Source organism: Pipra filicauda, unplaced genomic scaffold, assembly GCF_003945595.2.
Source record: "Pipra filicauda isolate LSUMZ 115617 unplaced genomic scaffold, ASM394559v2 scaffold520_size808073_pilon, whole genome shotgun sequence".
Classification (NCBI taxonomy): domain Eukaryota; kingdom Metazoa; phylum Chordata; class Aves; order Passeriformes; family Pipridae; genus Pipra; species Pipra filicauda.
In genome coordinates this window covers 539,748-562,485 of record NW_024104666.1, presented here as the reverse complement: position 1 = coordinate 562,485, position 22,738 = coordinate 539,748, and the positions used below count along the sequence as shown (strand labels likewise).

Below are 22,738 nucleotides of genomic sequence, written 5' to 3'. Positions count from 1 at the left end.
GGAGCTCTCAGAGCAGCAGCTTCACAGCAGGCACTTGTGTGAGCGGTTCCAAGGTCAGCCTTGGCAGTGGAACTCACTGAAGCTTCCGGGGCAACTGGTGGCCCTTCAGTGGAGGAGGTCAGTGCCAGGCTGGCTCTCTGCTGCCTTCCTCCCCTCCTGGCTGCTGTGGCTCCTTTCCCCAGTCAAGTGAGAGAAGGGTATCACTGGAGGTACCTTTGGATCAGAAGCTGCACAGAATCTCTGGAGCTTTGGTGGACTCTCCAGGGAATCATTCATGATTATTTATGCTTTATTGCAGAGAGGATCTGACAGAATATTCTGGACATACTGCAATCCAAGTTCTAGTTATTTTGTTATAATAAACCTTTCTTCACTGCTAATCCCAAGTATCCAGATACAGGAAAAAGATGGAGTCTTTACCTTGTTGTATAATTTTCCTGTGGCTGTTTTCTGAATGGTTTTTAATTTCTTATACACAGAGCTGTTCGAGAATTTCCCTGATACTTGCAGGTGATCATGAAATCTTTGGTTTATCTTGAAGTAGTTCAGCTTGGTTTCCTACTGTTAATTCCATGCTCTTTAGGTTTCTGTTTGCATTTACCTCTGTTAAGCAATAATAATTAACTCAAAGCATTGAACTGATGGAGTTATTGTGTTGGGAGAACAAACCAATAACCATAATGCAATAAGCATTACTGTAGCTTCCTGGTAATGAAAATTCCAGTAGTGGAGGACTTGATTTAATTTTTAAGCTTTGAGAGAATAGTAGTGGTGATAAAATGACTTTATAACTGAGTCTCACTTAGGCAGCTACTTAATGCTAGGAAAAATCTTGGGGTGTGAGGAAGAATCATGGTTGGAAGAATCATACAGCTGTTGAGGATAAAAGCTGTTCATGTTAATAGAGGGAATGTCTGAGCTCTTGCTGTTCACATTTGAACCCCATCCTGCAGTGTGCAGCTATGTTTTTAAGTCACTGTTGCTTCCCCAGACAGTCTGGATGACATTGTTTACTTCCTTCTGGTGAGTCTGTCTGGATGTATTTAAGCTGGAAACTGCAGAGTTAAGGGCAGTTGGATATTCCTGTCCTCCCACCAGACCACACAGTTGAATTAAGAATCTATCTGTCTCCTGAAGTGGGTGTTCAAAATAGGTAAGAACTGCTCACTAAGGGATAGAATGTAGGACTTTTTAAAAAGGAAAATATCAGGCACAGAATCTGACTTTTGATGAGGAGAATCTTCCTTAAGGTCTCTGGGGCAGTTTTTGTGTACAGCTGGCATGGCCCTGGCACTGAGGGTGCTTCCAGGAGAGATGGATCTCTCTTGGCTGCAGATGGCTTTGGCAGTTTTCTTGGCATGAAAGGCTGATTAACGAGCACAGCTGGAGCAGGAGTGCAGCTCCAGCCTCTGCAGGGCCCACGGGACAGCTCTGAGGAGCCTGGATGTGTTGTGTAAGGACAGCTCTGACTCAGTGGCAGTGGAAGCACGTGGTTGAACTTAAGCAGTATCACTGCACAAGTCAGAATGAGGGCTCACAGCCTCACCAGTTTGATCCCATTACCCTCTTAAGTGACATCACACCTCCAAAGCTTGTTTCTTACCTCACTCTGTGTTATTGTGCTTACTTTTAGGCACTGATTTCCAGCTGTGCAGGCTGAAGCACTGCTGTATGCTCTGCAGATCAGCTCATGGGTGAGTGGGCACTGACTCAGACATTCCTGCACAGGGATGCTCTTCACGTGCAGGGAGATCCTGTTCTGTACCAGTTCAGAAGCTTCTGGTATAACAAACTTGCTCCAAAGCCAACTTCTCCTGGTTTATCTTACTGAATTTTCTGTCCATTTTACAGATACTGGCATGGGTTATTGTATGTTAATGGGTATTGTATCGTGGGTATTGTATCTTCAGTACTGGTGTTTTGAGCGATGGTTGAAGAATTGAAGATGAATGCTTATGGGACAGCAGTGGGTTTGGAGGCTGGGATGCCTTCATGGCATTATTAAAGTGAGCTGAAGAGTTAACAGAGCCATTCTAAATATACTGCAGCATTGCAGTCGTGGCAGTGACTGTGATGCCAGGCCTGGACTATGAATACAACTTACATGTGCACACTCATGTGAGAATGACAGAACAGCACGTGCTGGGCTTGCAGATAGTGTTTCTTTGAGCATGATAAGGACTGTGGCACAATTCCCCTTTGCTTTTGACGTGTCACACAGCCCCAGTGCTGTGTGGCTGTCCAGGAGAGAGTGCAGGCTGCAGGGTGTGGGAAAATCACTCCTTAGAAAGAGAACACACCTCAGTTTGTGCTTGTGTTGAGTATGACATTGAATATGACATGTCAGGGAGATGGACTTCTCATGCAGATGGAAAACTAGAACCATCTCCCAGCTTTGGTCTCCCAGGCTATCCGGTTTTTCCTCTTGCTTAGGTTTTTAGGTTGCTTGTGTACTAGTTTATTCCTCACCAGTCAGGTAGTTAGAGGGGAACACCTGGTAAGTAATACCTGCAGGCTCTGTAATGGATTGGGGTGAGCTGTTCAAATGTCTGCTGCTTTCTTGCTCCCAACTGCACAATGTGAAGGAAGTTTAGGGCGTTTTGGACAGGAAGAGACACGTGCCCGAAGAGCTAAACTATCTGAAGGGCACTGCCCAGCATAGCTGTCCTGATAGCAGAGAGGATGGTTGGGAAATCAGTGAAACACTGGCTCTGAACACCTTCTTAAGCCACCTGGTCTCCTTGGCAGAATTAGTTCTTTAAACATACAAACTCTTCAGGCCATCTAAAGCTGGTTGTTATTGCAGGCAAATGTCCTGATGACCTGAAGGAGGACTTGTTCTTTCTTGGAGTTGTCCTCCTGTACTGGCAGGAGATGGGTGTTTTTCCTGTGAACATCTTCTGCCATAAGGCATCAGGTTCTCGAGTGAGAAGCCTTAGTTTAACTAAGTGGAAGTGAAGTGGCCTTGAATGCCAGAAAATGGGATTGCCAATGACTGATGAAGGATCTATACCTTGCTTCAGACTTCCCTTCAAGTGTCCTGGGTTTCTGATGGAGTTTAACAGACAGCTTGACTTAGTACCAGACACAAGTGGTAACTTGGAAGTGGGGTTGACACTGTAAAGGTGGATGTAAGGCAAGAGGGAAAATGTGAAGAGCTGACATGCTCTCACGGCCTTGATTTCCATACCTGTGCAAGGCCTGGACATTAAAAGTGTGCTGCTAAAAACCTCTGCCTTGTGTGGAAGCAGAATGACAGGCTCCAGTTGCTCCCTCCTGCTGCTTTAATTCCTCCTAAGGCTGCTGAGGAGCAGCTTTGCTGCACGTTCTGCCAGTGCAGCCTTTCTCTGGGAACACCACTGCTGTAGCAGTTGGGTGAGCACTGGAAGGCTCAGTAAGTACCACTGGCTGGTTCTCAAGTCTGACATCATATCCAAGAATTAGATGGCTCCCTCTCACCGTGGGGATAATGAAATAATTCCTACTGTGTTATTCATTAACTCACATTTCATTCAGTGGCTCCTAAGAGGATAACGAGTACATTAGAGGTGAACTTGTATAAGCCTTCTGACATCCTTTTGATAAGTTAAATAAGAGTTAAAGCTATGGCAGACAAAGCCTGGCAGGGGGGCCTCACTGTGGGGCAGGTGGCCTGTGCTGTATTGCACACACTGACTTAAAAACTAATTTAATGGCTTTTCTTCAACGGTTTAGAAAAATAGTCTGCTTCTAAAGGTGCTGGAGGAATAACTAGTGCCCAGAGCCAGCTGAAGGTCATCCTCAGTGTGGAGCCTGCTCCTGATTGAAGGGCTGTGTTCAGGTGATATCCAGCCCAGCACAGCAGGGAACCCAACAAATAAATGAAGAATCTGCAACAATAAAAGGGAGGGAAAAGCAGCCTGGTGAAGGAAGGACAGCTGCTCCTGATCCATATAAAACTTTTGGTACAAGAGCCTGTTGAGCCTTGCTGGGTTTCCAGTTTGAGTGTTAATGTAGCTTGAGCTTGTGTAAAATTTGAATCTCCCTCAAGTGTCCGTGTCAGGGACTCTTTCCCCTCAGCTTAAGTGCCATGTGCTGCTCCTCAAGGGAGCTTCAAAGAGGGGAGGGATTGCATCAGTTGGTGAGGGATTTTTCACTGACATGATGTTCAGGACCAATAAAACTGGACAACTCTACCTCTGGCTTTAGGGCTTTTTAAAGGAGGGAATTGTATCAGGAGGAGTGTGGCAGCAGGAGCAGGGCAGTGATTGTTGGCCTGGACTCAGCGCTGGTGAGGTCACCCCTGGAGTGCTGTGTCCAGTTCTGGGCCCTCAGCTCAGGAAGGACATGGAGGGGCTGGAGCAGGTGCAGAGAAGAGCAACGAGGCTGGGGAAGGGACTGGAGCACAAGTGCTGTGAGGAGAGGCTGAGGGAGCTGGGGGGGCTCAGCCTGGAGAAGAGGAGGCTCAGGGGAGACCTCCTCACTCTCTGCAACTCCCTGACAGGAGGGGGGAGCTGGGTGGGGGTCGGGCTCTTCTCCCAGGAACCAGCAGTAGGACAAGAGGGTGCGGCCTTAAACTCTGCCAGGGGAGGTTTAGGTTGGATATTAGGAAGAAAGTTTCCAGAGAGTGCTCAGCCATTGGAATGGGCTGCCCAGGGAAGTGGGGGATTCTCCATCCCTGGAGGTGTTTAAGGACAGACTGGATGTGGCATCAGTGCCATGGGCTGGGTGACATGGTGGGGTTGGATCAAGGGTTGGACTTGATGATCTCAGAGGTCTTTTCCAATCTGGTTGATTCTATGATTCTATGATTTATTTTATGGGAATTGGGTGTATTGACTCTTTTCCTCTAATGTGAGTCCTTGCTGACCTGGGCTCCCTGATGCATGTGGCTGTGTCTGATGAAGCTGCTGCTCCGACTGGGAGTGCTGGTCTGTTCTGAAGGCTCCCCAGGAGTTTGTCTCCTTCCCAAAGAGGTTTGTCTGTGCTGTGCAATTGAGGCAATAAACTAATATAAATAAAGATTAAGCTGTTTGTGGGAGGAATGATGATTGGATATTCAGATGCCCAACAATCTGTCTGATCTCTTGAGTGTAGCTGTGACTGTGCTGACATCAGTAATTCATCCCCACAGGTAATGACTGAAATCACTTTAAGCAGAGGCTGCAGTAGCCTTGGACATCTGAAGAAATCCAGAATTTCCAGGTGGCCCAATAAGATCTTAAATTACCTGGTACTTGTGGAAGCACTGGGTGAGGTGGCTTTATCTGGGAAGAAGTTGTAGGTGGTGGTCTGGTGAGTCAGGTCAGTGCCATCCTGGAGAACCAGGTGTGTCCTTGCCTGGCTGTGGATTGTGGTCCTGGCTGGGAAGTTCCTGGGAACCTTTCCAGGTGTGTGGAGAGTTCTGGGTTTGGTGCTGAGTACACAACTCCAGGCCTGGGTGCTCATCTCTGCAGCTCAGACCCCTGGCTAGTAGAGTTTCCAGGCACAGAGCAGAATCCTATAAAAATTGGGAGTATTTGAAAAACTGGACTTGGGACGTTTGTTCTGGGTACCAAAACTAGAAGGATCATTCTGATGCCATGAACTCTTAGTTTTCCAGCCTTTTAAAAATCCATTACTGGCACTTAACATGTGGGGCAGTGTGAGAGCTCTGGAGAGCACTGTGGATCCTCAGCAGAAGGGGTGCTGTGAAATGAGCAGTGCTGAGAGGATTGACTGGGCTCAGAACTCCACACTGACTACAGGGCTAAGGGAAATGACTGTAATGAAAGTTCTGTGTTCAGGGAATGTTGTCCCACCCAAGTTCACTGGGTGAGGGTGGGGGTTTATGGGAAGGAAAGGATGGAGAAGGTAGTTAGGGATCATACATATGCCAAGAGAAGCTGAGCTAAAGCTTCACAGGTGATGATCAGGGTGTTTGCATTTCCTAATGTGTAACTCTTCACTCCGTGCTTTTTGTGTGTGACCACTTGAAGCTGCAATTACAGGTTGATTTCCATGGCATGAGCAGTGAAAATACCTGCTGGGGCTTTCAGCTTCACCTCCCTTGTTGACTTATTGTGCAACTACATGGAACAGCCTAGCCCACAAATCCATCACTGAGGCACTGCAGCCTGGCAGGGACCTCTTCCCCTCCAGCAGCACTCACACACCAGTGCTCTGACTTCCTGAGGAAAATACCAAGAACTGAAGTAGTAAAACACCAAACCAGGTAATTGTGCCCTACCTGTCCCACCTTGGGGAATCTGTGTTCCAGCACCCGAGGTAATGGCAGCTGGAAAGAGAATTCTTCAGTTCAAGCTTCGTTGTTCAGGCTGAACACAGAAGTTTGGCTCCTGTATTCTTTGGTTCCTGATGGTATTTTTATTCTGGAGGCCTCACCATAGAGAAGGCTTTGGGAGCAGTTCTGTCAGCTGAACTCGCTGCAGAGGTGTCACATCTCCGAGCTCATGACACAGATGTGGTATTTGAATAAACAGACATACCTTGAATCCTTGTTCTTGGTTGACAGACTCCCCTAAGCTTGCCAAGGAAGCCTTCCTGCATAAAGATGTAATCTTTCATCCAGGAGTTGGGCTGTTTTGTGGCATTTGAATCTAAATGAGCAAAACTGTGTGCAGGCTCTTTCTGAAATACAAGACCTGAATGCTGAGGCTGTTCCTACAGCGAGCTGTCATTTATCTAAATTACAGATGCTTTTTCATCTCAGCTCTGAGCATTTGCTTCTAGATTTGTGTTCACATGTAGATTTGTGTTACACCAGCTGCATAACCTCTTGAAATAAAGGCTTGCAATAAAAGCGGGGCGGACTTCAGTATTCTGAACATTGTTCTTATCCTTATTGTTCCTTAGTTTTGCTCAGAGGAATTTGCTTCCTTTGCCTTTGAGTATTTTTCTGAACTTGATTTCAGATTCCAACTTTCATATTGGAACAGGTTGTCTAGAAAGAATATGCCTGGTGATCCTCAAACGTGGGCTGAATGAGTCTTTAAACAGCTTGACCTAATGGAGCTGTGCAAGGGGGGGTTGGGCTCACTGCTGTGCAGTTGTCCCACTCAACCCAAATGGTCTGGATTTTTTGCACGTGTATCCATCTTGGTTCTTTGTACTTTCCCATTTGGACTTGAAGGGGCACAGATAATTTCTGCTTGGTTTGTCATTGGATATTAAATCTTGTTTCTGTGACAGAACCCTGGTGTTGAATGTGAGTCTCTCCCAGAAGGAAAGCGTTCTGTGAAGTTCAGTCCTCACCAACTTTACTGCAGGCAGCTTGGGTAGTTATGGGAAGGAAAGAAATTCCTGCCCTTTCTTGGTTTGGATTTTGACCAGAGGAGGCACCTCCTAAGATGTTTAAGGAGGTCCTTGAGGACCTGAGCAAACAGAGTCTGAGTTGTGTCCATACATTGTCGCCGTGAACCGAGGTCAGCCGAGAGCAGGGGGGGTTTGTCATTTAATTTTATCAGGAGAAAAGTAGCAAACCAGGACCCAAACCCCAAATTAAACCTTATTGCTCCTTATTGATGTTGTATCTATGGGGGTTTTTTGCCCAAACTTACCTGATTTACTTTTTGACTCTCAGCAGATGCACCTTGAGTGTTTTACCCTCATGGGTTTAAACAGACTTCTCTGGGTTCATGTTCAGTAAATACAGACTTGGTTTTGATATTAAGCTTGTTACTAGAGGATGCTTCAGATGGAATTATAGAGACCAAAAATAGACTAATTTAGCTAATCTTAATTTTTACTGTGAAGTGCTACTTCTGTGCATTAAATTGAACCTTGAGATCTGCAAGTCACAGGTAAGAATTGTAGTGTTACAAATGTGACTTGTGCTGTTTTCATGTCTTCAGGCTCATGGACTAACATGCACATGTTCTTTTATGTCTTCATAAAATGCAATCAGAAGGGGACATGCTGAATTTACTGTAAGGATGGTTATAATAAATCTTTATATTTCTCTAAAGGAAGGTTAAGTCTTGCTGGCTGATAATGATTCGGCTGCAAAACAAAATTGAAGTGGATAACTGCAGTTTCCTGACATACATATTTTTTTACAATCTGGGATTAAACCATATTTAAAATGAAAATTGCCTTCCCCGATGCATCAGTAGCAGAGGGAGCTGTGAACTGCTCTGACTTCTGCAATGCCTGTGGGAGGGATGTGATGTGTTTGGGTAACTTGCTGAAGAGCCCAAATCTTTGTTTCTTTAAAATGATGATTTATCTCTTAATTACAACCAACTCTTTCTTAGTAAATTAGGTTTGGTTTGAGTCACACAGGGAAGGAGTGAATGTCCTCTAAAGGATAAAACACTTAAATGACTACTTATGTTCTTTGTACTATTATTTTCCTTCCCAGGGTTTGTTGTATCTACCAAAAGGAATGAGTTCCTTTAGGGAAAAAGAAGTGAGAGAGGTTTTTAAATTAGGGTTTGCCTGACTTGAACGAGTCCACACTAAAGCAGACTTTGGGGGCAGTGTGTTCTGGATGGTCCCCCAAGAGCTGACAGGACACAAGTGTCCGTGTGCAGGCAGTTACATTCCTACAGCCATTCCAGACTGCAAGCAAAGGTTGCTTGTTACTCTCTTGCATTACTAATTTGTTGTCCTTTTCTAAAGGTCATTAGTATAAAATAGGATATTGCAGTAATATCTCTTCTTGTTAAAAACTGATCAGCTATAAAGACCTTGATTTAAGTGAGCAGGTAGGAAATCCAGACTGGAATCTTCACGTTCCCTGGAGAAACTCATTCCTGTTGAAATCACTGTTTCAGTGGCAAGGTTGACCAAAGGAGATACAGTTACCCTATAGGATTAATTCCTTTTTCCACATAAGGCAAGTTTCTGCTGGTATCCTTCTGTGGAAGCTTGAACTTCAGTGGATTTTAACTTTAAATAGGAGAAGGGAGAGACTGTGGCTGTTAACTGGAGATCTGTCAAACCTTATTTCGCCATCAGAGCTGCAGTCTGGTGCAGAACTTCATTTCAATTCCAGCTGAGACTGTGTTTTGATACACATACGTGTCTTAAGCAACCACAGCACCTTCTTTGGTGCCTCTGAAATGCCTAAATATATTTAACTTTGGCTTCGTGCTGTTTAGTTTTTTAGAATAAGCATATTTGTTAATCCAAGTAAATTCTTTCCTGGCTCTGAAGGGCTGTGCAACTTCAGTGTATGTGAAGAAGGCTGTATACTGTGAGTATTGTGGAAGTTGTTATGGAGAAAAGATTTTGGGGAGTTGTGGCTGAACTCGGCCTCCCTGGGCAGTCTGGAAGCAGGACTTTAGAAATTGTAGCTGTTCTTTGACACGTCCAAGATTTGAACATTGCATAGCATCTGACATTGCGTGGCTGGAGGACTACTGGGCTTAAAGATAAATAAAATTAGAGAAATGTGCATTCTAGAGCCCACTGGTTCTGAACCACGGCAGTCTTGGGAGACATTTTGCAGCGTGACAAAATTCCCAAGTCTATTGAAGAGCTCGGCTCTTCCCGGCAGATCCTGCTCACGTGGGTAATTGATCTCCCAAAGCACTCACGGCAATTGAAGCCCATTAAAACGTTTCTTTAGGCATTGTCGGAGCTCCTGGGGTGCCTCCTGCCTCCCACATCAAAGGGCTGCTTCAGTCCCTGTAAGTGCTGAGGCTCCCGCTGAGCTTCGCTCTCACTGCTCCTCGCTGCAGTTGGATACACAGACAGCCCCGTGTCCCTTTCCCTCCTTTGATTGTAGGCAGATGCTCTTTAAGACTGTTTTTTGCTTGCCTTTTATTTCAGTTGTGAAGCTCCATCCCCAGGTCTTGCTTCAGTGCAGCTTGCAAATGGAAAGTAGTATTTTGCCAGTTACCCTTCCTGGTTCTGAAAGTAACTATGACTTTCCACGAGTGGAAAAAGATAGCAATAAACAGCTGTCTTAATACTTGGAAGATACTGAGCTGATTTAACTGTAGGAGGAAAAGATATTTGCTTTTCCTGCTTTTTCTTTTAGCTGTAGTGAATTGAGGTGTAAAAGGCCAAGGTGGGTGGAACTTGGAGCAGCCTGGGCTGGTGGAAGGTGCCCCTGCCCATGACAGGGGGTGGAATGGGATGAGCTTTAAGGTCCCTTCCAACCCAACCCCTTCCATAGTCCTGTGAATCATCTGTCCAGAGAAAGGCCGTGAAGCAGCAGGTTTCTTGGAGGCAGGGTGCTGGTAGATTATCCAAACCAGTTTGTCCCTTGAGATCTAAATGCAGGAATCCTTAACTGGGAAGGGTATCCAAGTCCTGTGTGTCTTAATACCTGCAGGGAGCTGCTGTCCTGGAGGTGGCTTGACTAGGAACACAGCAAACTGCTGGAAGTTTGGGGCCTCTGGAGCTGGCACTGGGTTGGTGGAACAGCCTGATTTTCTCTCTGGAAAGGGTTTCTGCTCCAGTGCAAGGAGGGCAGGAACCTGTTCTGGTAAATCTTGTCTGGCTCTGACCTGGAACTCTCTGTCTAAACAGGACCCAGCAGAAAACTCAGTGCAGTCACTGGAGCTGCTGGTGTTCCTTACCCTGCCCTTGCAGGTCTCCTTATCGTGCCCAGGCACACGTGGCTTTATCTCCTCAGCATTTGGCTTTTGCCTTGCAGTATTTACACAACAGTGTCTGGTTGAATGCTGAGTGTTGTTGATGTCTTGGCAGCGTTGTGGATGATGCCCAAACAAGTATTTGGACTGCTCTCTAGAAACCAGCTGTTGTGAGCCTGGAAAAGCTGGTTTGATCCTCGATTAGCTCCTGAAATGTGGAATTTAGGGGGTCAGTTCATAAAAAGGGCTCTCAGCTTAGGTCAGCTCTTCCAACATGGTTCCTTGATTGAGTTACCAGGCTTGTTTTGCATGAACTAGTGAAGAAATGCCTGAACTCAGTGCTTTTCTTGTATTGAGTTTACTTACTGTTTTGTGCTGTGAAATATGCTGTGATCAGACATACCTGTCCCCTGCCGTGGGAATTGAAGAGGCTTTGGAAGGAAGAGCTCTTCATCCTCCAGTTCACAGATTCTGGCAGAAATATGTGAATTACTCCTAAAGACACCTTCAGTTCCTGGCAGTACAGGATGCAGTGCTGTGCTCGATGGTTCTAATGCACAGCAGGGCTTTGGGAGGGTACTTGGTGTTTGAACTGTGAACTCTGCCTTTTAAACTTCAACTACTTATATATTTCTCAAGGCATTAAGCAGGCTGAGGGGTGAGCGAGTGAATTGATTAGTTCTGTAAGGAAATGCCATTTCTGCAGGAGTCAAAGAGGTTTTTAAGCTGCCTCAAATTCTGTAAATCTGAAATGTCCTGCAGTTTTTCAGGCTGTGCTGCTCTGGGAGCAGACAACAGCTACAGCACTGTGGGGTGGTGCTCCCACACTGTACTCTCTGGGTTTTGTGTTGAGGAGTTGGATTCTGCCATGGGGGGTCTGAAATGCCAGAGCTGGTGGAAGATAAGGCAGGGGAGTGTTTTGTTAGGAGGAGTATGGGAGCAGTACCCTTCCTGCTGGCTCACCGTGCTCCAGGGAATACCAGTGCAGCCTGTTTGAAAGCAAACCCACCTTAAGGGCCACATTAAAACAGCCATTTTTGCCATGTGCCACAATTTTACCGAGTGCTGGTGTTGGGCAGTTTGAAATATCGACTTTCCCGCTCGTGTGATCCAGTGAGATCACTGAACATGTGACCCCAGTGCCCCTGTGTTCCTCGATGAAGGTGGTGAAGGTGGGTGTGCATCTTACCCACGGGGCCTCCTCGGCACAGCAGGTGTTTTCAATGCAATTTAGGAATTAATGGATTAAAGCTTTACCCGTAATTACACTGTGCAAGGTGTGCAAGCAGAGAAAGTGATGTCTCCTTGCAGGCCTTGATAACACAAACGGATTTTGTGACCTGCCTGTTCCAGGCTGTGCAGCAGAGAGCTCTGGAGAAGGGTTATTCCAAGAGTATGGAGTGACAGGACAAGGGGAGTGGCTTCCCACTGCCAGAGGGAGGGGTAGATGGGATATTAGGAAGGAATTGTTGGCTGTGAGGGTGGGGAGGCCCTGGCACAGGTTGCCCAGAGAAGCTGTGGCTGCCCCTGGATCCCTGGGAGTGTCCAAGGCCAGGCTGGATGGGCTTGGAGCAACCTGGGCTAGTGGGAGGTGTCCCTGCCCATGGCAGGGGGTGGGATTGGAGTCCCAAACCATTCTGGGATTCTGTGATTGCTGGGCCTCTGGGGGGGACTGAACTCCCTGTTAGGGACACCTTGTGATAACTTTATTTCTCAAAGCATTAATAGATTACATGTAACAGGTATTTGGTATTTCTGTAAAGTTGTCTTATGACAAAAGCATCGAGTGGTGTTTTGTTAGAGAGATTTTCAAAGGCTTCTGGCAGAAAAAGTGTGGTGAAAATGAGGTTGACTTACACACTGAGGAGGTGATCACTGTGACTCTGTGTGTGTTGTTCTGAAGTAGTTCAGTGGGGAGGAAAACTCTCCTGGGATTGTATCTTGAAATTCCAAAGGAGACTTCAAATCACGTTTGCTTTTTCCTATTTTCAAACTTTCTCCTTTTTTTTAATGACTTGTAGGTGTCTCTGGTGTTCATTGGGTGTCAGTAAACCCAGCAGGTGAGGGCCTGTCCTGCTGGGGGGTGTGGAATTCCCTGGGAGCAGCTGCTGCCCCTTCCCAGTGCCAGCCAGTTACAGCAAGGACTGAGCTAAAGCAAGATGTGACTCCAGGAGGGAAGGGGGATCAAGAGGTGTTTTGGGAGGATGAGTAAAACCTTGGAGACTTTGATTTAACAGCCAGTTCTCCCTGGTTGGTTGTTCCCTTTCTTCCAGGAGGGCGTGTGACCGTGGCAAACAGGCTGTGAGGGGCTTAATGGAAAAAAGTGGGGACTGTGAGGAGCAAATGATTCCCTTCTTTCTCCAAACTGCTGCTGCCTGGCCTCAGCCTTCCTCTTTGTTTCATAACTCTGCTCTAATGTTGCCCTGCATTTCATGGCTCTTTGGTTACCTGGTGACAAAATGCCCCCTCCCTGGTCACCTTTCCACCTTGGAACCACCACAAGTCCACTGGGTTTCCACCAGCTCAGGCCCTGCTCAGTTCTGTGTCCTCTCATATGACTCCCAGATCCCATCTTCCAGGTCTCTGCACAGTTCACACCCGTCTGTGCAGCTTGTTGGTCCTTCTTGGTAGCTGCCCCTTGTCTGTCATGCACAGAAAACAGAGGAATATGGAATAATTGAAATAAAAGGAAAATTATGATGCAGAAGATCTCTGATGGGTAAATTGTATCCTGGCTTATATATGAATAATTGCAGCCTTTGGATCTCAGAGTTGTATCCAAACTAAAAAAAGAATTAAAAGAGAAGAAAGCCTGAAATGTTGTGAGAAAAAGTGACATTTTCTCTGGATTTTGGTTTCAAACTTGCTGTGGTCTTTTGACCTGGGTTGTTTTGAGGTCAGTGAGGGAGAATATTGATAGAGAATCTTTTATTCAGAAACACTCTTTCCTGAGAAAAACCTTTTATTTTTGGAATAATTATTACTGTTATCTCACCTAAGGTTCTACTGATTTTTATTCTTTACATCAGTCATGGAAAATGGACCTTTCTTAATGCAAGACCAAATTTCTCTGTACCCTTTGCTGTCAGACTCCCAGGGTCTCAGCAGTGCCTCTCTCTGCCTTGCCTCCTCCTGCCATTTCAAGCTCTCCTTTCTGCTCAGGCTTTTTTTTTTGTTTTAACTCTGAACTGTTGCCTTCTGCAAGAGGGTAAGAAGTGATCTTTAACAAATATGCAAAGATAATCAGCTTAATCAAAGTGCTTTAAAAGCAGATTAATGCCTCTTCCGAGTGGGAAGATGAAGGAAGCCAACACGCCAACCTGCCATTGGGGGATGAGTCAGTGCAGTGACAGATGTTGACAAAACTTTTTTGATGCTTTGGACTCTTATAATTAATTTTATTCTTCACTCATAAAAGCAGAGGTAGAACAGAAGATGGAATGAGACCTTTCTAGGATATTCTGATGGAGGGCAGCTCCCATCTGTGCTGTGGGATGTTCAGTGTGGCTGTTGCTCTCTGCTCTCTGTCAGGTGGGGTTGTGCACACAGCTTTATATCCAGCTGCTTTCCTACTGGGAGTTCCTTATATAGCTTAATCTAGGGAAGTGTGTGATAGGGAACACAGAGGGAAGTGGGGTTGTTCAGCCTGGAGAAAAGGAGGCTCAGAGGGGACCTTCTCCCTCTCTCCAACTCCCTGATAGGAGCTGGGGGGGGTTGGGCTCTGCTCCCAGGGAACAAGGGACAGGAGGAGAGGGAATGGCCTCCAGCTGTGCCAGGGGAGGTTTAGGTTAGATATTAGAGAGAATTTCTTCATGGAAAGGGTGGTCAGGCACTGGCACAGGCTGCCCAGGGCAGTAGTGGAGTCCCCATCCCTGGAAATGTTCAAAAAACATGGATGTGGCACCTGGGGACACGGGTTGGTGTGAACACAGTGGTGCTGAGCTGATGGTTGGACTGAGTGATCTCAGGGGGCTTTTCTAACCTTGACAGTTCTGTGACACGTGGCCATAGAGACCAGCAAATGCCTCCCTGAAGATCAGCATTCCTGCTTCTCCACGTACATGTTTTCAGACTTTCTCTTGAGGAGTGGCCTTGCCCCATCCAGCCCCCGGAGCGTTCCCAGTGCTCTCATCCCGCTGTGGTTTCCAGCTCGGCCACAAGCTGCTGGCTCACCCCAGCTGGTGGGCAGCTGATAGTAGCACTGTGTTCCTGTTCCTGAGCACGCTCAGGAGAGCGTAAAAATAGTTGGGAAAGCAAGCTAAAATCCACTAGGAAGGACAGAAGGAGAGAGGAGGAGAAGAACAACATACGGCCAATACTTGAGCTTGAGCTGAGCTGGAGGTGATGAAATCAATGGTGAGTGTGTGATAATCGGGTGCAGGAGGAGGTTCTGCCACGGCACTGGTCGGGGATGTGGGAGCAGTGATATTGGGAAGTTAGAAATGTAAACAGGAATGGAGAACTTCTCACCAAAACCCACACTTGGTAATATCGGGCTGGGACGTGGGGTGGCATAACCGGGCTGGGAACGGCACCTTTCGGCAAAGGGAGGGAAAATACACCTGCAGAACAGTCACCAGGAAAAACGCTGCACTTGGCTGTGTTTGTTTACATCCTTATGAGGGCAGCTTGCAGCTAAAGAAAATCTGGATTTGTTTGTTTTCCAAAGCTCTTTTTCCCTTGTGCCATTTCACTTTCTGCTTATCAGACCATCCCTCTCCTGCTCTGGGTAGATAGAGCCTTTCAGCGAAGGAACTGAAGAGGCAAGTTCCCCATCACCTAATTAAACAAACATGTTTATTAGAACTTCTCCAGAGTGCTTTTCCTAGCTATTTGCCAATGTTTTACTTAAATAAATGTCAAGAAAAACATTGTCAGAGGCTCATGTAATTTAGATTTTGGAGTTCCTGTAGACCAGCACTGCTCAGAGTAGGACTGACTTTGATGTTGGATTGGATTGCTTAAGGACTTGGAATTCCAAGGGCTGAAATACCTCCAGGGATAAAAGTTCTACAAGTTGGAAACCATTATTTGGAGTTTCCCCCCACAATTGTATTTTTACTTGTATTTCACTGTTACAGTGTGATTGATATACAGTGCAGCTGCTCTGCTTCTCCATAGCATCTTCCATGAAAAAACAACAGAGGTGAGAGCTGTGTGCTGGGAAAAGTGTTCACCTCATGCCCGAGTTCCCAAAATAGTCAGTGGAGCAGGATCTGAAGAAGGTGGTTCAAAGGAAAAGCTTAAGTTCAAATGCTCCTGTTCCCACCCCCTTCAGCACTGGGGCCCTGGGGCAGAGTCACTGCTGGCAGGTGTGAGTGGGGCAGTGACGGGATGGCCTTGAGCACCTGAACTGAGATGATCTGAAACCAGGGGTTGGGATTGACCCCCACTGTCCCCTCAGGTGAGACCCCACCTCCAGCCCTGGGGAACAGCACAGGGAGGACGTGGAGCTGCTGGAGAGAGTCCAGAGGAGGCCCCGGAGATGCTGCCAGGGCTGGAGCCCCTCTGCTCTGGAGCCAGGCTGGGAGAGCTGGGGGGGTTCACCTGGACAAGAGAAGGCTCCAGGGAGAGCTGAGAGCCCCTGGCAGGGCCTAAAGGGGCTCCAGGAGAGCTGGAGAGGGACTGGGGACAAGGCATGGAGGGACAGGACACAGGGAAATGGCTTCCCACTGCCAGAGGGCAGGGATAGATGGGATTTTGGGAAGGAATTGTTGGCTGTGAGGGTGGGGAGGCCCTGGCCCAGGTTGCCCAGAGCAGCTGTGGCTGCCCCTGGATCCCTGGAAGTGTCCAACGCCAGGTTGGAGGGGGCTTGGAGCCACCTGGGCTAGTGGGAGGTGTCCCTGCCCATGGCAGTGGGATGGAATGGAATGAACTTTAATGTCCCTTCCAGCCCAAACCATTCTGGGATAAACCCAACCAGCCGTGAGAACGGGACAGTCCAGTAAAGGTGGTGCAGAGCCAGTTCCTTACCAGACACGCTTGACTTTATAGGATTTACTGAAAGGGTCCTGTTCCCTTTTCCATCTCCTACCCTTGGCTTTCCCAATGGTGCTGAATCCATTCCTTGTGGCTCAAACAGCCGAGGTGCTTCCGAGGGGCAGCACCCTGGGATGTGCTTGGCTGTGTTAATTAAAGTCACCCCGTCAGGAATTAGCGTTTGGGAGAGGACAGTGCAACTCACTGCGACATTTCTTTTTACAGGCAGCTTTTTCCCCTTCTTTTGGCACAAGTTGTTGCCTTAGGAAGTGATAACACTGGAGGTGCTTATCTGAGCCCAGCAGCCCTGCAGCAGGAATGCTGATGAGCGCTGGGGGGGTGTTCGCTGGCAGGAATTGGGTGGAATTATTAACGCTTACATTGGAACCTTCTCCCCCTGTTTTTAAACTCCTCGACAAAACTCTGGAGATTTGGTGGCTTCTTCCAAACCTCATTAAAATCAATAAAAAGCCTGTTGCAGATTTTGTGAAGGTTTGTTTTTTTTTTCTCTTCTCTTGGACCTAAGCCACAGAAAATCAGTCCAGCTCCTGCGACTCGAAATGTGTGTCTTGCCTTTTGAAAAGCAAATACGTGGCCAGAAAACTGTCTCTGAAGAGTCATTCTGGAGTTGTGTAGTTTGCCTCCAGAGCTCTTTTTTTTGGTGTTTAATAAACTTGCTCCATATTCCCCTCAAAGGTGACTTTGTACCAGCAGGCAGCTGTGAAGTTGAACTTGTCGCCCGATCAAGTTGGTACCTCAAAGTAAAACTGTGTCCATTCCCCTTGGGGGGCTGGGGTTGATTATTGACCCAGAAAAGTTACTGGAATTGGTGTTTGGCTTGTTGGTCGAGAGGGATTTAAAAAAAAAATACAAACAAAGTTGAGCTCTGTTGCAGGTAACCAAATGTTGCTTTTAGAAACTGTTTTATAAAATGGTAAATTGAAGTTTAGCTGAGGGTTTGGACAGTTGGCATCGACACAGGCCCTTTCTGTTAAAGCACAGCATCCTCAGGTCACTGTTTGTGTAAATACTGGCTGAATGCAGACCCATGAGATTCCCCAGAGTGGGAACACCGTGTGCAATGGGAGAATTTCTTTTGGTGCACCTGAGATCTAAGCTTTAGATCTTTCTTATATTGTGGTGCCCCAAACTGCCCCCAGGACTTGAGGTGAGGCTGCACCAGGGAAGAGCAGAGCAGGACAATCCCCTCCCTCACCCAGCAATGCTGGACCAGAGGCACAACTATTTTAAATGCACAATTTTTAATGCACAACCTCTTAAACTATTTCTTTCTACTGCGTCAGTCCTAAAATTGTCTCCTCTTTTTATTTCTTAGTTTCCCCGTCACAAGCCGTAAACTAAAGGATGCAACGAATGCAAAACAGAAATTTATTTTATTTAATGGATGAGAAGGTGAAAATTATCAGTAGTTGTGGCACATCAAAGCACAGGCAAACTATTTCCAGCAGCAGGATTATATAGTGTAGGAGCTGGACTTTCCAGCCACATCCAGAGGCAGAGTGCTGTTGGGAGAGAGGCCAAGTCACTGGGAAGAGCAAATCTCCTGGATACAAGGGAGTGGTGTCCCATCAGTTTGGCTGCTTGTGTGCTTTAGGAACGGTTGGGTTCAGTCTGGGACCTGAATGGCAGGGTTTGGGTGTTCTAGTGTGAAACTTTGTGTCCCAGCAGTCATTCCAGAGCCGGAGGAGACATCTGGGAATACCTGCTGCAGGACTGGAGGAATGAAGCACTTCAGATCCTTTCTCCATGTGTTTGTTTCGACAAATACGTATTTGTGGCATATTTATATTTACTTTTGAGGCAATGACTGTTTGTGCAGCACTTGGGAAGTCCAAAAGATAGGGCTTGGGAAGAGGGGTCTCAGGAGCATTGCTGTTCCCCTTGGATTTCGCACCACTGGCCCAAAGCAACAACCCCTCTCTGGGGTCTTCATCTGCTTTCTTGGGGGGAAAAATGCTTATTTCAGTGTGAAATTAAAAACCACTTTTGAAGATCAATATGAACCCACTTGGACCTTCTGTAAAAGCGCTTTCCTGTAGCTCGTGTTTCTGAATAATTTCAATTTTTGTCCACTAGTTAAAAAAAGCAAAAAATCTGAATGGCTTTGTGGCCACGATTTTGGAACTGCTCCTTACCAGAACAGAGGCCCCATCCAGCACACGTGTATCCATTGGAATCTGGTCATGGAATTCCCTCTTTGGGCATGTTAAGTTGTAGTTACAACTTACACAGCAGTTAAACTTTCTCCTTTTCTTTAATTAAGCCAAACCCAACGGAGGAGTCTCCTGTCTCAGCTGCTGTTTCAGAAGTGGCTTTTTCAAATAAAGGTTCGTATTTTAAAGTATTGTCTTTTCATTTGCAGCTGCCAATGTGAAGTACCAGGAGAGAACAGTTGGAACTTTCCAGGACAAGAGAGGACTGGTTTGTTCTCTCGTTCTTCGGTAAGAATTGCATTTTTTTGGTAAGATCAGCTGCCTGTTGAAGGTGGATTCTCTGCATATCATTGATTACTCTCTTAATTAAATGAAGTGTTTTCCAAGACCTTAGACAAAAATCAATATTTTACTGAGTTGGAGGTTGCAACCTTTCGTTATTAAGAAAAAAGACTCTGACTCTCAGTTGTGCACAGTCCTCCAGCAGAATTCTTTGTCCTGCTCCTATTCCTGAACAATGTGCAATAAGTTGTCAGCTGCTTCCCCAGTAAATATTATCCAGTTACTCCTGCCTGTGGCGCCAGGAAAGAGGAGAAACCCAGGGGTTGAAATGAGGGAAGCAGAGTGTTTATCCTTATCTCAGAAATTTCCTTCCACCTGCCAAAGGGGAGGAAGAGTTTTCACTTTACAACAGAAGCATCTTTTGCCCAAGGTAGGTCACATTCCTGAATGTTTAATTCTCAGATTTTCTAATGGTCCCTTGCCAAAACCTTTGGATTCCAATCTCAAACTTAGAGGGCAACTGTGCCACAGAGTGTAAATAGCTCAGGGGGCAACTCAGTTTGATTCTGATATTAAAATAAAAGGAATTCAGAGTCTGGATACGGAACAAAGTTAAACTCCTGGGCACTTTTTCCTTTTTTCCCCTCCAGTTTTTCTTTTTTCTTACTATAAGTCCAACTACATCTAAATATACGTGAATCTAAATGATCCTTTATTTATATAATCTTTTTTGTTTAGAATCACTGGCAAACAGATGGTTATTGCTAGTCTTAATTATGCACATAATTTAGGCCAGAAGGCACATCTGAAACAAAAGGTAATTAAGATGTTCCCATAGAGGCTGAGCAGAGTCTGAGGTTACAACCTTTGCTCATCATTTATCCTTTCAAGCAGAATGTGGGGATGCAGAATTAACAAGACCAACCTCTTTTTTGGTGTAATTTAATACACATGAAATTGCAGGTGCAGTGGCAACCCAGTAAATTGATAATATCACCTTTTTTGGCTTCAGTGCTGGCCAAAACCAACATTATTTCTACCAATAACAACAAATTTCCCTGCACTGTGTATAAGCTGTCTGCTATTTCTGTATGATCCTATTGATAAGGAGGAGCCTGAATTTGATGGAGCTTTCCTGACGATGTTTTCCTGGTCAGTTGATATCTGAGCTGCATTCCACCCTTTCCATTTTAATTCTGGGAAATGGGTTAAACTGTCAGGGAAGAGCTGATTATTTGCCAACTGCAGTGAAACAAAACGAGAATTCTCATTGCATTCTGCAACTAACCCTGAAAAAGGGGATGGGTCAGCTTGGGAAGGGGTTTCTTCGGCCAGCTGGGGCTGGTCTGGCTCTGTCCTCAGAGCAGGATGGTGGGGAATTCCCGTGGGGAGAATTCCGGAGTGCTTGGTGGAGTTGGTGATGGGAAGAATGTTCCTGTTCTCACTTCTAAAGTCAGGATCTCCTTACGAGGTGTCCACAGACAGTGATCCTTCTTCTCTTCCCGTGGCTGACCTGGAGCAGTCTGCTGAGCTGGGAAGGGGCTGGCAGGCTCTGGGATGGAGATTCCTGTGGTCCAGAGTCCCTGAGCAGTGTGTGGGCCATCCCTTTGCCTGGGGCTCAGCCCGCTGACCATGAGCTCATGGAGTGGGATCAGCTTGTTGCCATGGTGGGAAAGGCATTATTTCTTTCAGCGTGTGCAGTGCCCATCAGATCAGGGAGTTCATTGTACCAGTTCAGCCTTTCTTGCTGTTCCTGTCAGCGCTTTTCAGAACTCCTTTGTGCGGCGGCAGCGGCGCCGCTGGAGCGTTTCACCGGTACCCAGACCCTGCAGAGTGTTTGCTTTAGAACCAGTCCTGGAACCTCCTGTGCCATTTATCTTGGCAGCATCGCCCTTTGTATCTGATAATCCTGATTAAAACTGAAACAGGCATATTTTTTTCCACGCAGCTTTCCCAAAATTCCCCTTAAAAAGGAAGATTCTAACATTCGTGGAAAAAGCCACACGGTTGTGATAAAAGCTGTTTTGCAGCTCAGTGCAGGAGTTAGACTGAAAGTTGGGCAGTAATTTGGGTAGTCTCTGCTGGTGGTGTGTGCTGGATTTTAGGAGCACAGCTGTAAGATATTTTAGAAGACTTAATTTTTTTAAGCTAATACTGATTTTATTAATATGTAGGTGGTTATATAATAAACTTTAAATATATCTAATCAATCTGAAGCACAAAAGAACAATTTTGTCCAGTGCAGTTCCTAATAGATTAAATCTTTTCCTCAAATGTGTAATAAAGCCCATCTTTTTAATTAGGTTGGTGTTTCTTTGATAATTGTATGTGAAGCTGAAGGAAGTTCTTAAATAGAAAGGTGTTTTTCATATCATAGAATCATGGAATGGTTTGGGTTGGAAGGGACCTCAAAGCTCATCTCATCCCACCCCTCCCATGGGCAGGGACACCTCCCACTAGCCCAGGTTGCTCCAAGCCCCGTCCAACCTGGCCTTGGACACTTCCAGGGATCCAGGGGCAGCCACAGCTTCTCTGGGCAACCTGTGCCAGGGCCTCCCCACCCTCACAGCCAACAATTCCTTCCCAATCTCCCATCTCTCCCTGCCCTCTGGCAGTGGGAAGCCATTCCCTGTGTCCTGTCCCTCCATCCCTTGTCCCCAGTCCCTCTCCAGCTCTCCTGGAGCCCCTTCAGGCCCTGCCAGGGGCTCTCAGCTCTCCCTGGAGCCTTCTCTTCTCCAGGGGAACCCCCCAACTCTCCCAGCCTGGCTCCAGAGCAGAGGGGCTCTGGGATGTTTGGTGTTCAGGACTGTCCTGGCAGAGCAGGCCTGCCCTGGTGGGAGGCACAGAAGGCAGTGGTGCCTCCAGCAGCCTGCAGAACCCACCCCAGATGTTCACCCAAGAGTTCCCAATAGAAAAGTTCACAAACATACCCCCCATCTCCACCACTGTGGGCTGTAGGTGTGAGAGCTGTGTGTGCCAGCTCAGCGTGATTTTAGGGCTGAAAAAGGAGGTTTGTGTAAACTCTACAGTTTTTAAAGCCATACTCTCTGGAATCATTACCCTTCATTGTATCAGGACGTGCTGCAGAGTTAATCCAGGCTCTGCCTTCCCTGAGGATGAGCTGGATGATGGAGGGTGACTGGGCAATCAGGCTGTTGCTCAACCATCTCCCTAAATTTAATTGAGCAGGAGGCTCATTTTTAAATCTTGGAGAGGGAGGAGAATGGGAATCGTGGAATGTGAAGAACCCACAGTGAAAACCAAGGGTTGGAAGCAGGAACCACATGGATTTGGGGGCACTGCTGAACCCTGCCTTGTTTGGGAGCTGCAGGCCAGGACCAGACATGGGTCTGGGAGAGAAATCCCTGAACACAACGTCCCTAAAGTGCCAAGTCATGCTGGAATCACCACCAGCTCTGCTTTTCAGTACAAGGGCTGGGATTTTATGGTCTCTGAACCATTAAAGATCAAACCTGATGAATTTATGGGCTTTTAAGCTTTAGTCATTGTGCTCCTTGGATGTTCTCGTCAGTCACAGCATGGGTTATCACACATGATCCATCCTTCTTCCCTGCTTCTTTTGAACAAAAATGTTAAATAATCCTGCCTTTTTGAGACTGAAATGTTAAGTAGCCCTGCCTTAAACCAATATTAGCAATGTTACTGTCTTATTGTGCTGTTGGTAGACAACATTTCTACATTTCCTTAGTTTCTGATAACTTAAAAGAATGTTCCTCCTCTCCATTGCTACAGGCATGGAAGTTTCTGGGCTGTTTT

General features: G+C 46.4%; 1 protein-coding gene and 1 long non-coding RNA gene across 6 annotated transcripts in view; both read left to right on the top strand.

The window, feature by feature from the left end:
* The window catches only part of MTMR3 (myotubularin related protein 3), a 79,413-nt gene that overhangs the window by 13,717 nt on the left and 42,958 nt on the right, over positions 1-22,738 (top strand). For 4 of the 5 annotated variants that reach the window (XM_039386995.1, XM_039386994.1, XM_027740901.2 and 1 more), the window contains 2 exons: positions 1,634-1,694; positions 18,889-18,967. In XM_039386995.1, the coding sequence (XP_039242929.1) occupies positions 1,672-1,694; positions 18,889-18,967 (102 nt within the window). In that variant the 5' untranslated portion in view covers positions 1,634-1,671. The remainder of the gene's footprint in view (positions 1-1,633; positions 1,695-18,888; positions 18,968-22,738) is intronic. The other variant, XM_039386996.1, reaches the window with a different exon arrangement.
* LOC120324414 lies at positions 13,962-15,937 on the top strand. The gene is made up of 3 exons (XR_005565711.1): positions 13,962-14,057; positions 14,517-14,882; positions 15,608-15,937. It is a non-coding gene; the product is annotated as an uncharacterized LOC120324414 (long non-coding RNA).